Genomic DNA, 16363 nt, shown 5'->3' with positions numbered 1-16363 from the left:
AGACTTATACAAAACAAGCTTTTGGTGATTATGAATATGAATCTGCTAAAGTGCATAAAAATATTTGCCAAAAGAAAATCTGTATAGTTCTGTTCTAGATAATATAAACTGTATAACAGAAGAGGAGTACAGAACTTTCGCATTGTGAAAATTTTTGTTTTAAAAAGTTAACCAGTTTAACAAACAGTTTTTTATTCTTTCTAAATAAAAAGGAAGTCTGAAATCTGAGCAGCTTTTACAATGGTTCTCATTTAATTTAGTGTACTAAAATTTGAATTCTAAAACTGTTCATGTTGTATTTTCTTTTTTTACAGCAATCTTCCCAGAAGTTTATAATAGATGTGAATACTGGTGCTATCAGTGTAAATGAGAGGCTTGATTTTGAAACACAAAGTTTCTATCCACTGACCATCAGAGCTGCTGTAAGTTAATTTTTATATAAATTTGATTGGTCTAAATCATTGACCAAATGTTAATTTTAACCGACTTGGAGCAAATTATCAGAATAAAACTTCTAATACCAGCTCTGAATATCTTTATGTTTTTTTAATGTTTAAGTAAAGCCGTCGGTGATTTTTTTAATATTTGAAATAATAAGGGGAATGTTCCCAATGTAGAGTTAGACATCCATATACAATTCTTCATGGGTGAACATTGTCATGTATGATAATAAATACTATCAACTTTATTATAATTATGGTAACACAGACCTTCCATTATAGACCAATTCACTTAGATAAATACAAATGTTTCTTTTAGGACAAGGCTACACCATCTTTATCCACAACAGCTTTCTTCAATATCTCTGTGACAGACAAGAACGATAACTCTCCAGCATTTACGGTGTCCAACTGCCAGACGGACAGTAGGGGATTTTGTGTTGGTGCGACATATACCACCAACATTATTTCTGGGAGCAACGTAAATTCTGTATGTTTTATAATTGCATCATTTGCATAGTAATAAATAATTTACTATTGTAACATTTTAAGATTATTAAGATTGTAAGGTTGTCTGTGATGACATTTTGAACCCCTACATATGGTATATTATGTGAACATCTGTTGCCCAGCTAGTGCACACACAAAAACTATGAATCTACTCTTGTGCCTGAAGTAATGGCTGGAAGCAACTGGCAAGGTTTCCCTCTCAAAGTATAACTTGATAGAAGTCCTAAAAGCTTTACAGTTTCAGATAACTAATAGATAAATCCCAAGGTTCATACTTATTTATTGCTTTTGCTATTGGTTGCAGCTTTAACCTAGTTGATCTTAATACAATGTCATGTTAGGAAGCATTTTGACATATTTGAAAACTTAGGAGTTAAATTATTATTATTTATTGTAAATAATATTGGTCTGAGCAGTGTTAATAGGCTGTTTGACACCAGTTATGAGTTTTGATGCATAGGAAATGACATTGCAGTTGTAAAGTTGGTAAATCAACAAGCTCGGAGTTTCTCTTCTGAAGCTGTATGAAGGTAGTTACACATGGTTGAGTTCTTTATGAGGCATGTTTGAACAGTAAATACATTCAGACTTTAAAATACTACTTCATATTTGTTTCAGCCTGACGGGACTGTACTAAGTATAAGTCCAAGCCCATTTGCTATCCGGGCAAGAGACAAGGATACTCTCAATGCCCGAATTAACTTCAATATCTTCAGAAGTAAGTATTAGTTTCATTTTTAGCAATTTGTTTCTTTTTATTTGATGTTAGTTGTTTTGTCAAGATGACTCTATTATGGTTTTTCAGAGTTTTTGCTCACTCTGCTTGTTCAGAATATCATTTTTAAAATACAAAATAAAAGATGACAATAAGAAGTGTTTAAACTCTTTTTAACTAAAATTGTGCTAAGAATCCAACATTTTAACTTTGAGTATATTCTTTTGCTATCTTTTTAATGGAACTTCTTTAAAGCCAAAATGCAAGTTTGTAATTAAAAAAAATTGATATAGATCATGTACATTACAATTTCTCTCATTTTTTAAAAAAATTTTCACCCAATTAAACTAATTAGCATTCCATACACCTTTAATCATTGCTATAAAGATAAGGGACAACTCTGCCTTTTAGTGTAATAACATCATAAAGCAGAATAAGTTTGTTTACTGTGAATCCAAGAGCTTAAGTTAAGAACATTTTCTTTTATAAACTGGAGATACTGGTTCAGGTTTTGAACTACGTCAAGCCCTCTCTCTTCTTGTGTTCAATATGTTTTAACTGAAGGTAACAAATTTTAAAGTCATTATAACTATTAAACTTTGTAACAAAAGAAGAAACTTAACAATTTTTATTTTAGAAAATGATGTTTTGGTTTTTTGTAAAGTCTTCTATCACCTGATGTAACTTGTATATATATTTTTTTAACAGCCAGCCCAAGTAGTTTTAACTTATATATTTTTTTAACAACAGCCAACCCAAGTGGATATGAAAATGCTTTCACAGTCAGTACATCAACATTTACAAACAATGGTGATTACACCGCCACTGTTAGACAGGTGCAGACAATAAACAGGAACAATTTAGCTTCTACCGAGGGACTTATTGTTGTAACTATAGAAGTAAGTTGGCATCGGATCTTAATTGTTTTGCGAGTTTCATCTTTGGTGTATGTGATATATATATAGAGTATGAACTTTAGTTACTGACTTATAGGTTTGATTGGACTTTAAATCACTAGCCTTTCACCCCTGTGGGTTCGAATCTTGACAGGGACTTTAGATTCTTTTGTGTGAGGAGTGAGGAAGCTATCCAGCTATCTTAAGGAATGTGTGGTTCTAATCAGGTGCATGTGCATGCCTTGAGTGTATGGAGAGGTCTTCCTTCACCAGTAAAGCTGGAAAGTTGCCATATGATCTATACCGTTGGTGCAACGTATAACCCAAAAAATAAAAAAAAAAAAAAAGAAAAAAAAGGACAAAAGGTTTGCTTCATATGAGGAATCAGACCTCGATAAGTATATTATAGCTTAAATGTGGTAAAGAAAAAGATGATTTCTTTCTGCAAAGTTTATCAAATTGTATATTGAGAAGCTTTAACTTGAATATTAATTGATGAGTAATCTTTAAACAAAAAATGTTTGTAAGCAATCAAAGTAATCGGTAGTTTGTTGACAAAACGTAAGTTGCATTTATATTGATAATATTTCAGGCTGTTGAAGACAATGTTATAAGGTACAGATCATATGCTTTCTTGAATGTGTTTGTCAACGTTGCTGACCAAAATGCGCCACAACTCTCGGTTATTGGTGGTGGCACGTCCGGTTCAATCTCGGAGGATGCCGACAGTGGGGAACTTGTAAGGCGTTCTAGCAGTTTCGGTACAAACAACTTCATTCAGTTACAAATTACAGATAATGACTACGTAAGTATTTATTTTATGCATACAGTTTTCAACATTCTGCAAGATGCTTTGTTTTGATTATGATTGATTAATTAGTGTAGTATTTTGAGTTTCCTTTTCCAGTGTTGAAACTGATATTATTATAATAGCATAATTGATAATTATTGTTATAGCGTAATTTATAATTATTGTTAGAAACTTTCAAATTTAAATTATCAGTACTATTTACAGTATTTTACTTATACTCTTAGCTTGGTAATTGATTATTCTAATATTCAAAATGTCATTAGTATCCATCAAATTTTGTATTAAATTAAGTTTCAAAATTGATTTGTATTCTTTCTATTAAAGCTGGCTTAATATTGTATTACAGTATTCTACAGAAGATCTCCCAAACAGTTACACAATAACAACTAACTTGCCAAACCTATTTACTGTCAGTGACAGATTTATCGCTGTGTCCAACAACGCTGGATTAGATTATGAAACGGCTCCAGCCAACCCAGTTATATTGGACGTAAGAAGTTTTTACAGTGACATTTCCCTAGATTATTATTTTAATATTCTCTGGCAGGCACAAGACAGTTTGAATTGCTTGAAGTTAATTAGTTGTGGCAATTAAATTAGATATAATTTCGGATAAGTTTTATTGAATAGCATTTAGCATGAAGATATTTTTGTAGTTTTATCAAGAAAGTTATTCTATAAAATCTGTTTTTGTTGGATATGGCTAAGCACGGTCTCTTAACTTTTGTTTGTAAATTTATAATGCTGCACGTTTGTAACATCTTTTTTTCATTGGATAATCTTGACGTTTATATAATTGGAGTTGATTTATAATTTTTTTTTTCTCTAATAAAAAAGTTTGCAGTATCATAAATTCATTATAAAGATTGTGTACAAGTTATACGTCCGTATATAAATGGTGTTTTACAATAGACAAACAACCATTTATTTAGGGCCATGTAACTGGTCAAAAATCTTTATAATACACACAGAAAGTAGAATAACAATTCATTGGTATTTTTACAGGTTATAGTTACAGAGCAGAATGGTATCAGGCGAAGTTCCACACTTACGTTGACAATAAATATCTTAGATGCAAACGACAATGCCCCTGTTTTCCCTAGTTCTGCTTATCAAACATCATTCCCGGCGGGTACTTACACATTTGATAACTTTAATAACCGACCTCGTGACTTGATCACTGTGGCAGCTTCTGACGCCGACACATCACCTAGTTTTAGACAGATCCAGTACAGTATCGCCAGTGTAAGTGATAATGGAGGCAACCTATTCACAATAAATCCTTCATCTGGCCTTATACAAGCTGATGGAACATTCACACCAACATTGTATACCATCACAGTACGAGCTACTGACGGACAATGGTATGTGTAGACATTCTTAAAAATAATAGCTACGTGCTTTATAATACTGCATGTTTGTAATGTGCCTTTTCATTGGATAATCTTAATGTTTATAACATCTATATACACAGCTGCTGTAAATTGTAATGAAGTAATTTTTTTGTTTTTTCTCTCGAAGTAATTCAGCTGTATAATAAAATTTGTTTGTTATATGGCCGTGTTTATATAGTTGTTTGCAGTATAACCTATATAACCTATATATTCTCTAAACTATTCATATGGGCCATATAACCTGAAAGACATCTTTATAACTGGTAATATATGCAGCTATAGCAGCTTCTTCAAGTTTGAAAAGTACTAGGTCTTAGATGCTAAATGAAATTGTTTCCAGCTGATTGTAGAAATTTGTTTTATATCAATGCTATACTAATGACCTTGTAAATAATGTCTACATATAGATGCCTATAGATTAAACTTTTCATGGCCAAATTTGTGTAATGGAAATGTGTTGCTTTAATTTAAAACTATTGCAACCTCCCAACATTTTGAAAGGTAAAAAACCTTTTTCATCAAGGAGTTTTCTGTTTATTTAAATAGCAAGCTCCTTGATAAATAGTGGTTTAACCCCTCGAAATGTTGGAGGTTGATAAACTTTGTGAAATAGTTATTTATTGTTTCCAGTGTGATTTCTATTGTTAGTAAGTTTGAGTGATTTGTTCAATATTTAGTTTGCAATTTATGTAAACATGTAAGATGCTGTATACACATCTATTGGGTAAGTAATTTTGAAAAACATCTAGGTGTAATGTCATTTGATCAACATAACTTTTGGTAGCTACAGACCAGTACATTTCCTGAAATACAGCATAATACAATTCATTACTAGGGACAATTCTGAACAAAATGTACAGATTACAAAATTATGCAATTATTTGTTCAAGTATTTGACTTCATACATGTGAAAACTGAAATGGACCAAAACTAGATTTTCAGCTTTAGGGGCTCAAATCTGGATTTTTTATCAACTCAAATTCCAACATGTGTTTGGCACATATGGTATATAGAACCCAGACACTCAATGACTTAAAACACAGAAGGGAAAAGTGCATGTTTGGGGCATTTTTCAGGCAACAGGCAATAATGGGACATGTTCAAAAGTGCTTGACAAGTCATTTCTTCTATAACAATAGTAAAGCTATTTGAAAACATGCTGGAATAACTATCATTATTATAGGACAGTAATTTTACGCTGGCAATGAAATAGGCCATATAAGGGCCATTGTGGCCCTCTTGTTTTTTTTCATCATTAAGGAAAGCACATGTATCTTATCAAAAATGATTTTTTACTGTTTGTAGGAGTACCCAGACTGCTGTGCTGGTAACTGTGACAGAAGTTGGAATATCACAACCATCGTTCCCAGCTAACACTGTTAACATCTTAATTAGCGAGGGCGCACTTTCCGGAACATCGGCATATCGAGCAGATGCTACTGATCCTGATGGAGACGTGTTGACTTACAGCATGAGCAATCTTAACTTTAACCAGAATCAAAACAATCCAGATTTTGTCATTTCCTCAAGGTACATTTGTTAACAATATCGGTATAATTATTGCTTACAGCAGTGATTAATACATTGGTTTGCCTTATAAAAATAACATCTGCTTAAGATTATACCACATATAACAAAAATCAAACTTTTAAAAAAAATTCAAGTTTTTAAGTTGAACATTTTTACAAATTGTTCTGGCATCAATGCCAACTTCATAAGATCATGTCTTATAAGGATGTACATGTATATATACAAAAATGACTGGATATGGTGAACTAAGACATGTATTGGTTAGTCATTTTGTATACTATGTGTTATACGTATTTCAGTGGATTGGTGACTATTCGTGCTGTTTCTGGTAATCAGCAGACGAAGGTTTTGGACAGAGAATCGTTCCCAGCTTATGTTTACCAAATATCAGCGAGAGATAACTCTTTCCAGACAGCTACCATGACATTGAGTATTACAATCACAGACATTAATGACAACTCTCCATTCTTTATCAATGCTCCATATTTCTTCACAGTGAATGAAAATGAGCCAAATAATGTTGCCGTGGGAACTGTGACTGTAAGTATAAAGTACACAGCATTGAGGCAATCTTTTAAATATCTTTGTCATGTAATAAGCTCACCTTTGATTTAGTAAAGAAGTAGTATAGTGATCCTTTTCTAGCAAACATGGCATATGACTGTTTTCCTCTTATTAAAATTGATTGTGAAAGTAAAATGAAAAAAAAAATTACTTTAATTCTTAAGCATGAATTGAGAGTTTGGAATGTGTTTGGTTTCTACATGTATAGTTAAACTGTGAAATAAATGAACATACAGTACGCTTACTCAAATTTTTCAAAAGCCACAGAACCCGCAGATGGGACTCCTTGCAGACAAACATTTGCTCAAAATATGGTCTTTGTAACCCTGTGGACAGAAAATTTTCAATTCAATGTACAATTCTTAATTTTGCAGGCCAGAGACAATGACCAAGCTGATACTCTAAATTCACAAGTATTCTACCAAGTGTCGTCTTTCGGCCAATCAGGCTTGCCATTCACAATCAATTCACAGTCCGGAGAGATTTCCACATTGTCACCACTGAACTATGAAACAAGAAGTCAGTACGTCTTCATTGTTGAGGCTGTAGACAGTCCTATTGATAGGAGAACCGGAACTGCAACTGTCACTGTCAATGTCAATGATTTACAAGATCAAGTGCCGTTGTTTGTTGAAACGAGTGTAACCGAGACTGTCAATGAGAATGTACCAATTGGAACTGCTGTTGCTTTACTTACAGTACGTAGTTAATGATTGCTATTTTATACTTTCTGATTTTCGTAAAAAAAAAAATTATTGATTTGACTTACCCATGGTCCCCTTGTGACCCCTTAAAAAAGGTATTGCACAATTGTGTATAAACATTTGATTGACATGGTTTAAAGATGTGCTAAATGTTACCCTGTTATCCCATTAATGAAAAAGTGATTCTTTTTAACTGTAAATAGTTCTTATTTTGATATGTAATAAATAGAATATTTGTGTTGGTTCATTACTAAATTTATTGAACTTGTTGAATAAAAAATTCTTAATCTGGCCAGAGGCTGATTTGATGTAATTTTATTCACCCTGTTTGAATAAATTCAGTATTGAACCTTCATTCAGTCAATATCGTCTATAGCCATGTCTAATGAGAATATGTATATTACCAAAGGGGGTCTTGCTTTGTTCACGATACTAAACAGATGTTTTGCATACAGCCGTAAGAACAACTTCTCAAAAAAAAATCATGTTAGATTTATAGTAGACTACTTGCATAATTCCATGAATAACAAGTAAGACTTTTTCCTGCAGAAAAACAAACAAAATCAATCAATTTCTAGACTTAATTTGTTGCTTTTTTCAGGCTATTGATGGAGACAGTACTCCAAATATCGTGTACATATTGTCCGGGACAAACAGTGAAGATTTTGCAGTGCAGAACTCGAATGGAATTGCACGTATTACAGTTCAACGAAATCTTGATTACGAGACTCGTCAAACTTACAATCTGTTTTTGACAACATCTGATGGACAAAATAGCAATATTGCTGGATCCAGTGCTTCTCTATTTATTAATGTTCTGGTAAGGACAAATGTTTTGATACTATTGATTATGACAGACATATGGCACCAGTGTTTAGCCACAACATCCTTGACCTGCTGGTCAGTTCAACTGGACTACTATTGCTGCTTCACTGCATCATTTTGACTCCCTTAAATCTCTAAATATAGATAATAGATGCCTTGATCTTTTAATCTGGGCAAAACCATTTGTTATTTTTAGGGAGAATTTCTGACTGAAATGTGCACAATGCAAACACATGCTTGGATATGTTCTGTTGAACAAGCAGAGTTTAATTCATAGCAGGTCTATTAGTTACTCTAGATTGAAAATTCAGCAAGGATTAAGCCAAACAAAAATAGGTCATATTTGGATTGATTTTAAAACATCAAGTTCTGATAATTTGTTAAAATTGAGATAGGTTTGGATTTTTTTCCATTCAAAATGAAGTAAGCATTTTGAATACTTTTGAGGAGATATGATCATGAAAAAGTACACAGCAAATTTTCTGGAAATTAACATCATTTCAGTTTTTAACATGAAATAAGCATTGTCATGGTAGGTCAAAGTGTAGCTCAAAGTTTTTTATTTACAGAATGTTAATGAGTTTTCTCCAGTTTTGAGCATACCAGACACGGATTTCAGTATTGTTGAAACAACAAATCTTGGCCGAGTTTTAACAACAGTCACAGCAACAGATAATGATAATCCAGCCAACAACAGGGTACGTTGAATATATCTACAATGTATAATATCCCAGTGATGAAAGAATGGATAGATTTTGATATAGATATTAACTTCCCATCTTTATATACATATTTATACATATTTCATTAAACACCTGTATTAGTAATAAATAAGGTAGTTTTTGTATTGAAATTTGAAAATTATACTCTTGAGCCTTGAGTTATATTAATAACAAAACTAAAAGTAATTGAGTCTTTCATTTGCTCGATCAAAGCTTTAAGTAGATTATATCCTCTCCTCCTGGATACAGTGTTTTAAAGTACTTACAACTGTTCTAACAATTGAGCCTATGTTTGAGCCCATGTTTATATTATTCCACCTTTTTTATTTTGGTATATCTTGTCTCTATGTTTAAACTTGGTCTTGTTTAATACAGGGTGCAGGGATTGTTTACACGATTGAAAATGTCTTTCCCACGTCGGGTTCGAATCTCTTCACCATGCAACCATATGATGGGCGACTGTTCCTTGTGGGAAGTGTCCTCGGAGATACAAGCAGCCCGTATACAGTAAGATGGCTTCTTTTAAAATGATTAAATCATTAGTAAATGAAGTATGTTTTAAATGTTTTTGTAGTTAATTGCAGGATTACCTTGTAGTTATGTACAATAGCATTGTTAAAGACCTCACTTGATCGAAACTGATACAAACTCTGGATTTAGAATAAAAAAAAAGAATTTTAAATTGTTTCCTTGCTAAGTTTATGAAAAGCAGTACAGAAACTAACTTTTTTGTATACATTTACAGCTAACAATTAGAGCTAGTGACAACGATCAAAACCCTAGGACTGATACTGGTACTATCAGGATTACTGTGGTTCGTAACCAAGGACCACCATTTTTCACTCAAAATGGTAATTATTTTGCAACTGTGGATGAAACCCTCGCTCCAAGTGGCAGTGTCTTGACAGTGTCAGCCCAGGACTCGGATTCACAGGTATTTTATCAGGATTTAACTCACTACAGTGTTGGAGCAGTACCTAGATGCTTGCAGAAATCATGATCACAATGTAGAAAAATATTGTTTTTTTGCCGATTCTTACATTTTTCATTCATTATCTCTATAAATCAGTTTGAAAAGATGAATTTGATGTTTTAAAGTGCATTTTGTTAGTTAAAACAGAGAGGTTTAGCATTTAATCATTCAAGCGCTGTGTCCGGTATATACTGGAAATTGGTAGTTAGTGTGGTGCTCCAACACTTTTTTTAGTCTCACTCATTTTATCATACGTTTTTTGAACTTAGTCTTTAAGTCTGATTTTGTTTCTTTAAAAATTTATTTTTAGATGAGATCCATTGATTTTAGCATTTGCTAAAATTTAAAAAAAACCCCAGAAAACTGTAGAAATTGTAAAAAAATATTTTTTCATTCATGCATATTTTTTATATTATTTGTGCTAAAAACAAAGCAATTTTTAGCAATTATCAATCCATGATAGAAGTACAGCCATTAACTAGCTTCATAGACAATCTTAGACAAGGACATGTATGACCAAGAAGAATAAAGCCACATCAGCCTGTTTATAGATTCAGTAGAACTAGTCGACTAAAGCTGCTTGATTTTAAAATAAAAACAACAGAATAAAACGCCAAAAATACAACAACAAAATGAAATAAATGAAATTGAAAATCAAAACTTTTTAAAATGTTGGCTGAAAAAGTTCAACCAATTGTGATACACTTTAGAATGAAATGGTTGTACCGTAGTTTGCTGGTAGATAACTTAGTGTATTTAGTACACACAAACATTATATTTTTCCTTGCAGGTTGAACCAGTGACCTACTCAATGACGTTTCTCGATATTGGTTCATTCTACTTTAGTATTGATTCTGCAAGTGGAATATTACGAGTAAGAAGGGAACTAACAACAGACAGTGCTCTTTCATACAGCGTACGTTTTTCTGTATTTTCCAATCAAAGGTTACTAAAATACAAAATTTGATGTGACTTGCTTGAACTCGGATCTAAACAATTTTGATGTGTTTAGTTTGACACACTTAGAAACTGTATATGATGTCCAGTGATCTTGTGTAAAAATGAGTTGATTTTACAAAGCATAATTATGTTCTTAGTTAACCAGCATGACCTAGTTGTGATTTTTTAGATATTTGCAGTAATGAAACTAATGATGAAAATTTTATATTGACAGATGCGAGTAGTTGCAACTGATTCTGGTGGACTTTCTGCCACAGCCACTGCTGTGGTTCAAGTGAATAGAAATTTGAACACTCCAATCTGGACAAGAACAAGTTACGCACAAACAATAGATGAGAATTTCCCGCTACAATCTCAAATTCTTGCTTTGGCAGCCACCGATTCGGACAATCAATCGCCTCACAACTCACTTATATACACCATTGTATCACTCAATAGTAATGCTGCAAACTTCTTCTCTATCTCAAACACCGGATCTCTGGTTCTTACAAGCAGCCTCGTCAATACGAACATTGATACATTTACGGTAATATATTTTGTTAATTTTTTTTCATTTGTATCTGGGTAAAATAGAAAATCAATAATAAACTATGCTTCCACATGATAATGCCGGTAAATCAGACATTGTTTTTAATGGATTCACAATTTTACTTAAAATGCAGGCTTTGATGTTAATTAATCAAACAGCAGGTTTAAAATACTGTAGATGCATGTAAAATGGCTAGCTTCAGTGATAGATTATTGATTTCTGTACAATTTGAGACGTTTCAAGACAATCTTTTAATATTTTCAGAAAATTTGGGCATGCATTGGTTAAGAAATGGAGATCTTGTTGGGTAGCTATAAGTCAGTACATTTTCAATATACTGAACAAACTAGCTCTTGACTTAAGAAAAAAATGAAAGGACAAGATTTTTCATTTACCTCTTAAATGCTTTAGCTTTTCATGTTTATGGATAGTGTATATGAATTTTTTACAGTTTGAGGTGACTGTCCGAGATCAAGGTCAGCCGAGCCAGAATACAGCTACTGAAAGAGCGACTGTTACTATCAATGTCAGAAGAAACGAGTTTTCTCCGTTGTTCTTCAACCAGAGCTACTATCAGGTCATCCTGGAAACGGCAAACATAGGCTCGTCAGTCGTTACAGTGTCCGCCCAGGATCAGGACACAAGTGTACGATATCAGAATAAATTTGAGATTTTTTATCCGTTGTATATAAACAATAGCTGATATATTTCTTACAGAACAATAGCTGATAAATTTCTTACCAAACAATAGCTGATAAATTTCTTACCAAACAATAGCTGATAAATTTCTTGCAAAACAGTTGCTGATGAATTTCTTACCAAACAATAGCTGATAAATTTCTTGCAAAACAGTAGCAAATAAATTTCTTGCAAAAACAGTTGCTGATAAATTTCTTAAGTTTTCTTTATTTAAACCTAAACAAATGTGAAGACTGGAAATTTTTTTATTTCAGGCACAGTTTAATCAGATAACTTTCGAAGTAATTGGCGATGACCCAGCACCTACGTTTTTTGGTGTTGTAAATGTAGGTGTAAACGGACGTGCAGAAGTTCGTGTTACATCCAACCTCGCAAATGGTAACCAGGACAGATATTTTGTAAGTTATTTTACATTTTGTCACATTTTAAATTTTAATGACCTTCATGGAATATTGGGAGTTTTTCTTATGAGAAAGACATTCAGCTGGTGAAAGAAGAGTTGGTGGTTGTATCCAATTTCCAGCCCCTGCGGGTGTTGATTGGGGAAACTGATTTTTTTCTAATGTATTACTTTAACAATAAGGATCAATTTATTTTGAAATAGAACATTACAACATAAGGGAATCATGTATGTCTTTAATGAAGTCTGATCTAAGATAAATAAAAATAGGCAAATTCACTGTGCATTAAGGTATTGTTAATATTTAATAAGGTTATTAAGAAATTTGTAGGGGCAATGGGACGTTTGCCTTTTTGTCTCAATGAAAAAACTGCCTAAAAAATAATGCATATGCAAGAAATTTCACTAATTAAAATGCGCATAGCTGAAAAATATTTGTCTACAAGAGTAGAAAATATTTAGAAACGTAAATTATTAAAACATGATTGTGTATACTTTACTTTTACAGGTAAGAGTTTTGGCTAGAGATAATGGTTCCCCAGCTCGATCAGCCACTGCTGTTGTTACAGTAGATATTCAACGAAACTTCCAGGCACCAATTTGGGTCGACACCTCAAAATCTGTAACCATACCAGAAGTTCTAGCTTATGGCGTCACCTTCACTAATGTTCAAGCAAATGACTTTGATTCTCAGGTAATGAAAACAACATAATGTGTCTAAAGGGGATTGAGATCCCTTGCCCAATTTAATTTGTGAGAATTATATTTTTTCAATTTAAAGATTAGAAATATTTATTGGCAAATCATTTTACAATGTCCATTGTCATCATTTTGGTGGTAATAAAAATGTCCTGTTTCACTGGTGATTTGATATTCCAATGATATTGTTTAAAGGCCCATTATGGCCTAAAACGCTTTAATTTTTATTCTCAAAGCTTTCAGTATTGGTGCCCTGTTAATGGCGAAGTAATTTCTTATCAGTTATAACCCTGAACCATTTTTGCTTCTTCTTTTGCTGTTAGGAAATTAGTACAAATAATTTGTATGGATGTGAAATACGACTTTGTTTACATTTTGCTACTTTTATGACTATTTTACATTAAGTACTACTTTATTCAGGTGAGCATCATCTAACATGCTCTAAAACCATTATTGAAATGTTATAAAACTCTTGCGAGCCTTTTCCAAAGAAGAAAAAAAATTGTTTCCATCGCAGAATATGCCCTTAATAATGATGTCCTTCTGTTCACTATTCCTTCAATCTTTTTTTACAGCGATCTAATTCATGTTTAATGTTTATATTATTTTTCAGGAACCACACAATGTAGTGAATTATGGTCTAGTGTCGGCAACTTACAATAACATAAATACACAAGTTGATGCGATAGCTTACTTCCAGGTCAATCCATCAAATGGGGATATAAGTCTACGTCAGTCTCTGTTAAACGATGACAATAATCCTTCTTTTTACACAGTAATAACCATTTTATTTTCTACATATTGACATTTAAATGTGTTAAATCCTTTTAGATAATGTTATTTTAAGAAGACTTGCCTGCCATCAATATAGAGGCAGGTTAACCTGGCCATTCATGCACTTTGCCTACGCTTTATTCCTGGTCTGTGTTTCATAGAAAGTCCTAAGTGTGTCTTATGTCCTAGGACTTGTGACCAGCTATATAATAATAGAAAGTCCTAAGTGTGTCCTATGTCCTAGGACTTGTGACCAGCTATATAATGATAGAAAGTCCTAAGTGTGTCCTATGTCCTAGGACTTGTGACCAGCTATATAATATTAGAAAGTCCTTAGTGTGTCCTATGTCCTAGGACTTGTGACCAGCTATATAATAATAGAAAGTCCTAAGTGTGTCTTATGTCCTAGGACTTGTGACCAGCTATATAATAATAGAAAGTCCTAAGTGTGTCCTATGTCCTAGGACTTGTGACCAGCTATATAATAATAGAAAGTCCTAAGTGTGTCCTATGTCCTAGGACTTGTGACCAGCTATATAATAATAGAAAGTCCTAAGTGTGTCTTATGTCCTAGGACTTGTGACCAGCTATATAATAATAGAAAGTCCTAAGTGTGTCCTATGTCCTAGGACTTGTGACCAGCTATATTATAATAGAAAGTCCTAAGTGTGTCCTATGTCCTAGGACTTGTGACCAGCTATATAATAATAGAAAGTCCTAAGTGTGTCCTATGTCCTAGGACTTGTGACCAGCTATATAATAATAGAAAGTCCTAAGTGTGTCCTATGTCCTAGGACTTGTGACCAGCTATATAATAATAGAAAGTCCTAAGTGTGTCCTATGTCCTAGGACTTGTGACCAGCTATATCTTGAGTCTGTTTCAATGAGTATTTTTATCTTAAGCCAATGACTTCAACTCAATTACATTCATTCTTCTGAGAAATAAAAAGAAATATATCTTTACATACTTTAATTTGCAATGTGTTAATGTTCATCTGCATTGCTATTCAGAAATTTTAGGAGTCTAAACATAGGAATCATAAGTTAGTTTTGCATCTAAAAGAAAAATGTTCCCTCTTGGTTTTGGTCCTAAGACTGATTCTAGACATGGGACATGCCATGAAACGCAGCCCCGGATGCTAGATTTATCATTTTGAGAGTGAACTCCCTTGCATTAATAGTTGACCGTTGACCGTTTTAAATTCAAAATAGCACGAGCTCATGTACAAATAAAAGATGGTAAATGTCTATGTTGTCTACAGTTTAAAGTTATACAGTCTCGATATAAGAGCTTGAGTAATGTAAATCTTAAAATATATCTTGTACTACAGTTAACAAACTATGAAAAAAGTAACCAACAGGGAAATTATAATGATGCTTCGCTAAATCGCATCTTTCTTTGTCTTCTTAGAAAAGAAGACATTGTTTTGTAGTTATATGTTTAAGTAAAAACTTTTGCTTTTCCTGTTTAAGTAAAAGCTTTGCTTTTTCAGCTTACATTGAGAGCATATGACCTTGGTACCCCAGAAAGAGAAACTGTACAAAGAGCTACAGTAACAGTGAATGTTTTACGCAACAACAATGCTCCTCAGTTTATACGTACCCCATACCAAACCACTATCAACAGAGACCAGGGACTTAATACTGATATATTGACAGTGACTGCAACAGATGCTGACTTTAACAGTCAAAACAATGTATGTTGTTTAAACTTATTCTAAAATCTTTTATATAAATTGTTATTTCTTATTTAGTTTTAAAGCCAATTTGACAGTGGAGTGTGATTTATATAATTTCTTTTAACGTTATTGTTGTTTGATTTTGAGTATATTTCTGTGTTATCCTTTGAGGATTTTTCCATTTTAAGTGCTTTACTTGATATTTGTGAGATTTTCAAGTTTTATATTTTTAAGCCTTTTAGCTGCTTTAAGTAAAAATAATAATTGTAATACATAATGTAAAAATAATTGCATTAAATATTTAGAGGAATGCTAAATTGTGTATATGAAGATAACTAGAAATATTGTTAACTTGAATCTGTTTTCAGCTTTTCGGTTTAGTGAGTTATGAAATTGTAGGCATTAATTCGGCCCCGAACTACTTCACCCTTGATGCTACAACTGGTGTGATCTCCCTTAGACAGAGTGTAGCAAGTGACACAGTCACCCAGTATACTGTAAGTATCACTAAAACTTGTAATAAGCCATTTTAATCCCTA

General features: G+C 32.8%; 1 protein-coding gene across 1 annotated transcript in view; it reads left to right on the top strand.

The window, feature by feature from the left end:
* Positions 1 to 16363, top strand: part of LOC132737850 (uncharacterized) — a 128171-nt gene that overhangs the window by 11759 nt on the left and 100049 nt on the right. Inside the window, exons 8-29 of the mRNA XM_060725210.1 lie at positions 315 to 422; positions 760 to 930; positions 1569 to 1668; positions 2416 to 2564; positions 3154 to 3366; positions 3719 to 3862; positions 4378 to 4736; positions 6072 to 6296; positions 6596 to 6836; positions 7235 to 7558; positions 8166 to 8384; positions 8959 to 9087; positions 9487 to 9618; positions 9857 to 10045; positions 10875 to 11000; positions 11259 to 11570; positions 12025 to 12219; positions 12527 to 12670; positions 13181 to 13366; positions 13985 to 14146; positions 15639 to 15842; positions 16193 to 16321. Of these exons, the coding sequence (XP_060581193.1) occupies positions 315 to 422; positions 760 to 930; positions 1569 to 1668; positions 2416 to 2564; positions 3154 to 3366; positions 3719 to 3862; positions 4378 to 4736; positions 6072 to 6296; positions 6596 to 6836; positions 7235 to 7558; positions 8166 to 8384; positions 8959 to 9087; positions 9487 to 9618; positions 9857 to 10045; positions 10875 to 11000; positions 11259 to 11570; positions 12025 to 12219; positions 12527 to 12670; positions 13181 to 13366; positions 13985 to 14146; positions 15639 to 15842; positions 16193 to 16321 (4161 nt within the window). The remainder of the gene's footprint in view (positions 1 to 314; positions 423 to 759; positions 931 to 1568; positions 1669 to 2415; positions 2565 to 3153; positions 3367 to 3718; positions 3863 to 4377; positions 4737 to 6071; positions 6297 to 6595; positions 6837 to 7234; positions 7559 to 8165; positions 8385 to 8958; positions 9088 to 9486; positions 9619 to 9856; positions 10046 to 10874; positions 11001 to 11258; positions 11571 to 12024; positions 12220 to 12526; positions 12671 to 13180; positions 13367 to 13984; positions 14147 to 15638; positions 15843 to 16192; positions 16322 to 16363) is intronic.

This window comes from Ruditapes philippinarum, unplaced genomic scaffold, assembly GCF_026571515.1.
Source record: "Ruditapes philippinarum isolate M1 unplaced genomic scaffold, ASM2657151v2 ctg125_1_1_1_1, whole genome shotgun sequence".
Taxonomy (NCBI): Eukaryota; Metazoa; Mollusca; class Bivalvia; order Venerida; family Veneridae; genus Ruditapes; species Ruditapes philippinarum.
Note: the sequence above shows the minus strand (reverse complement) of the source record. Positions and strands in the feature narration are given on the sequence as shown.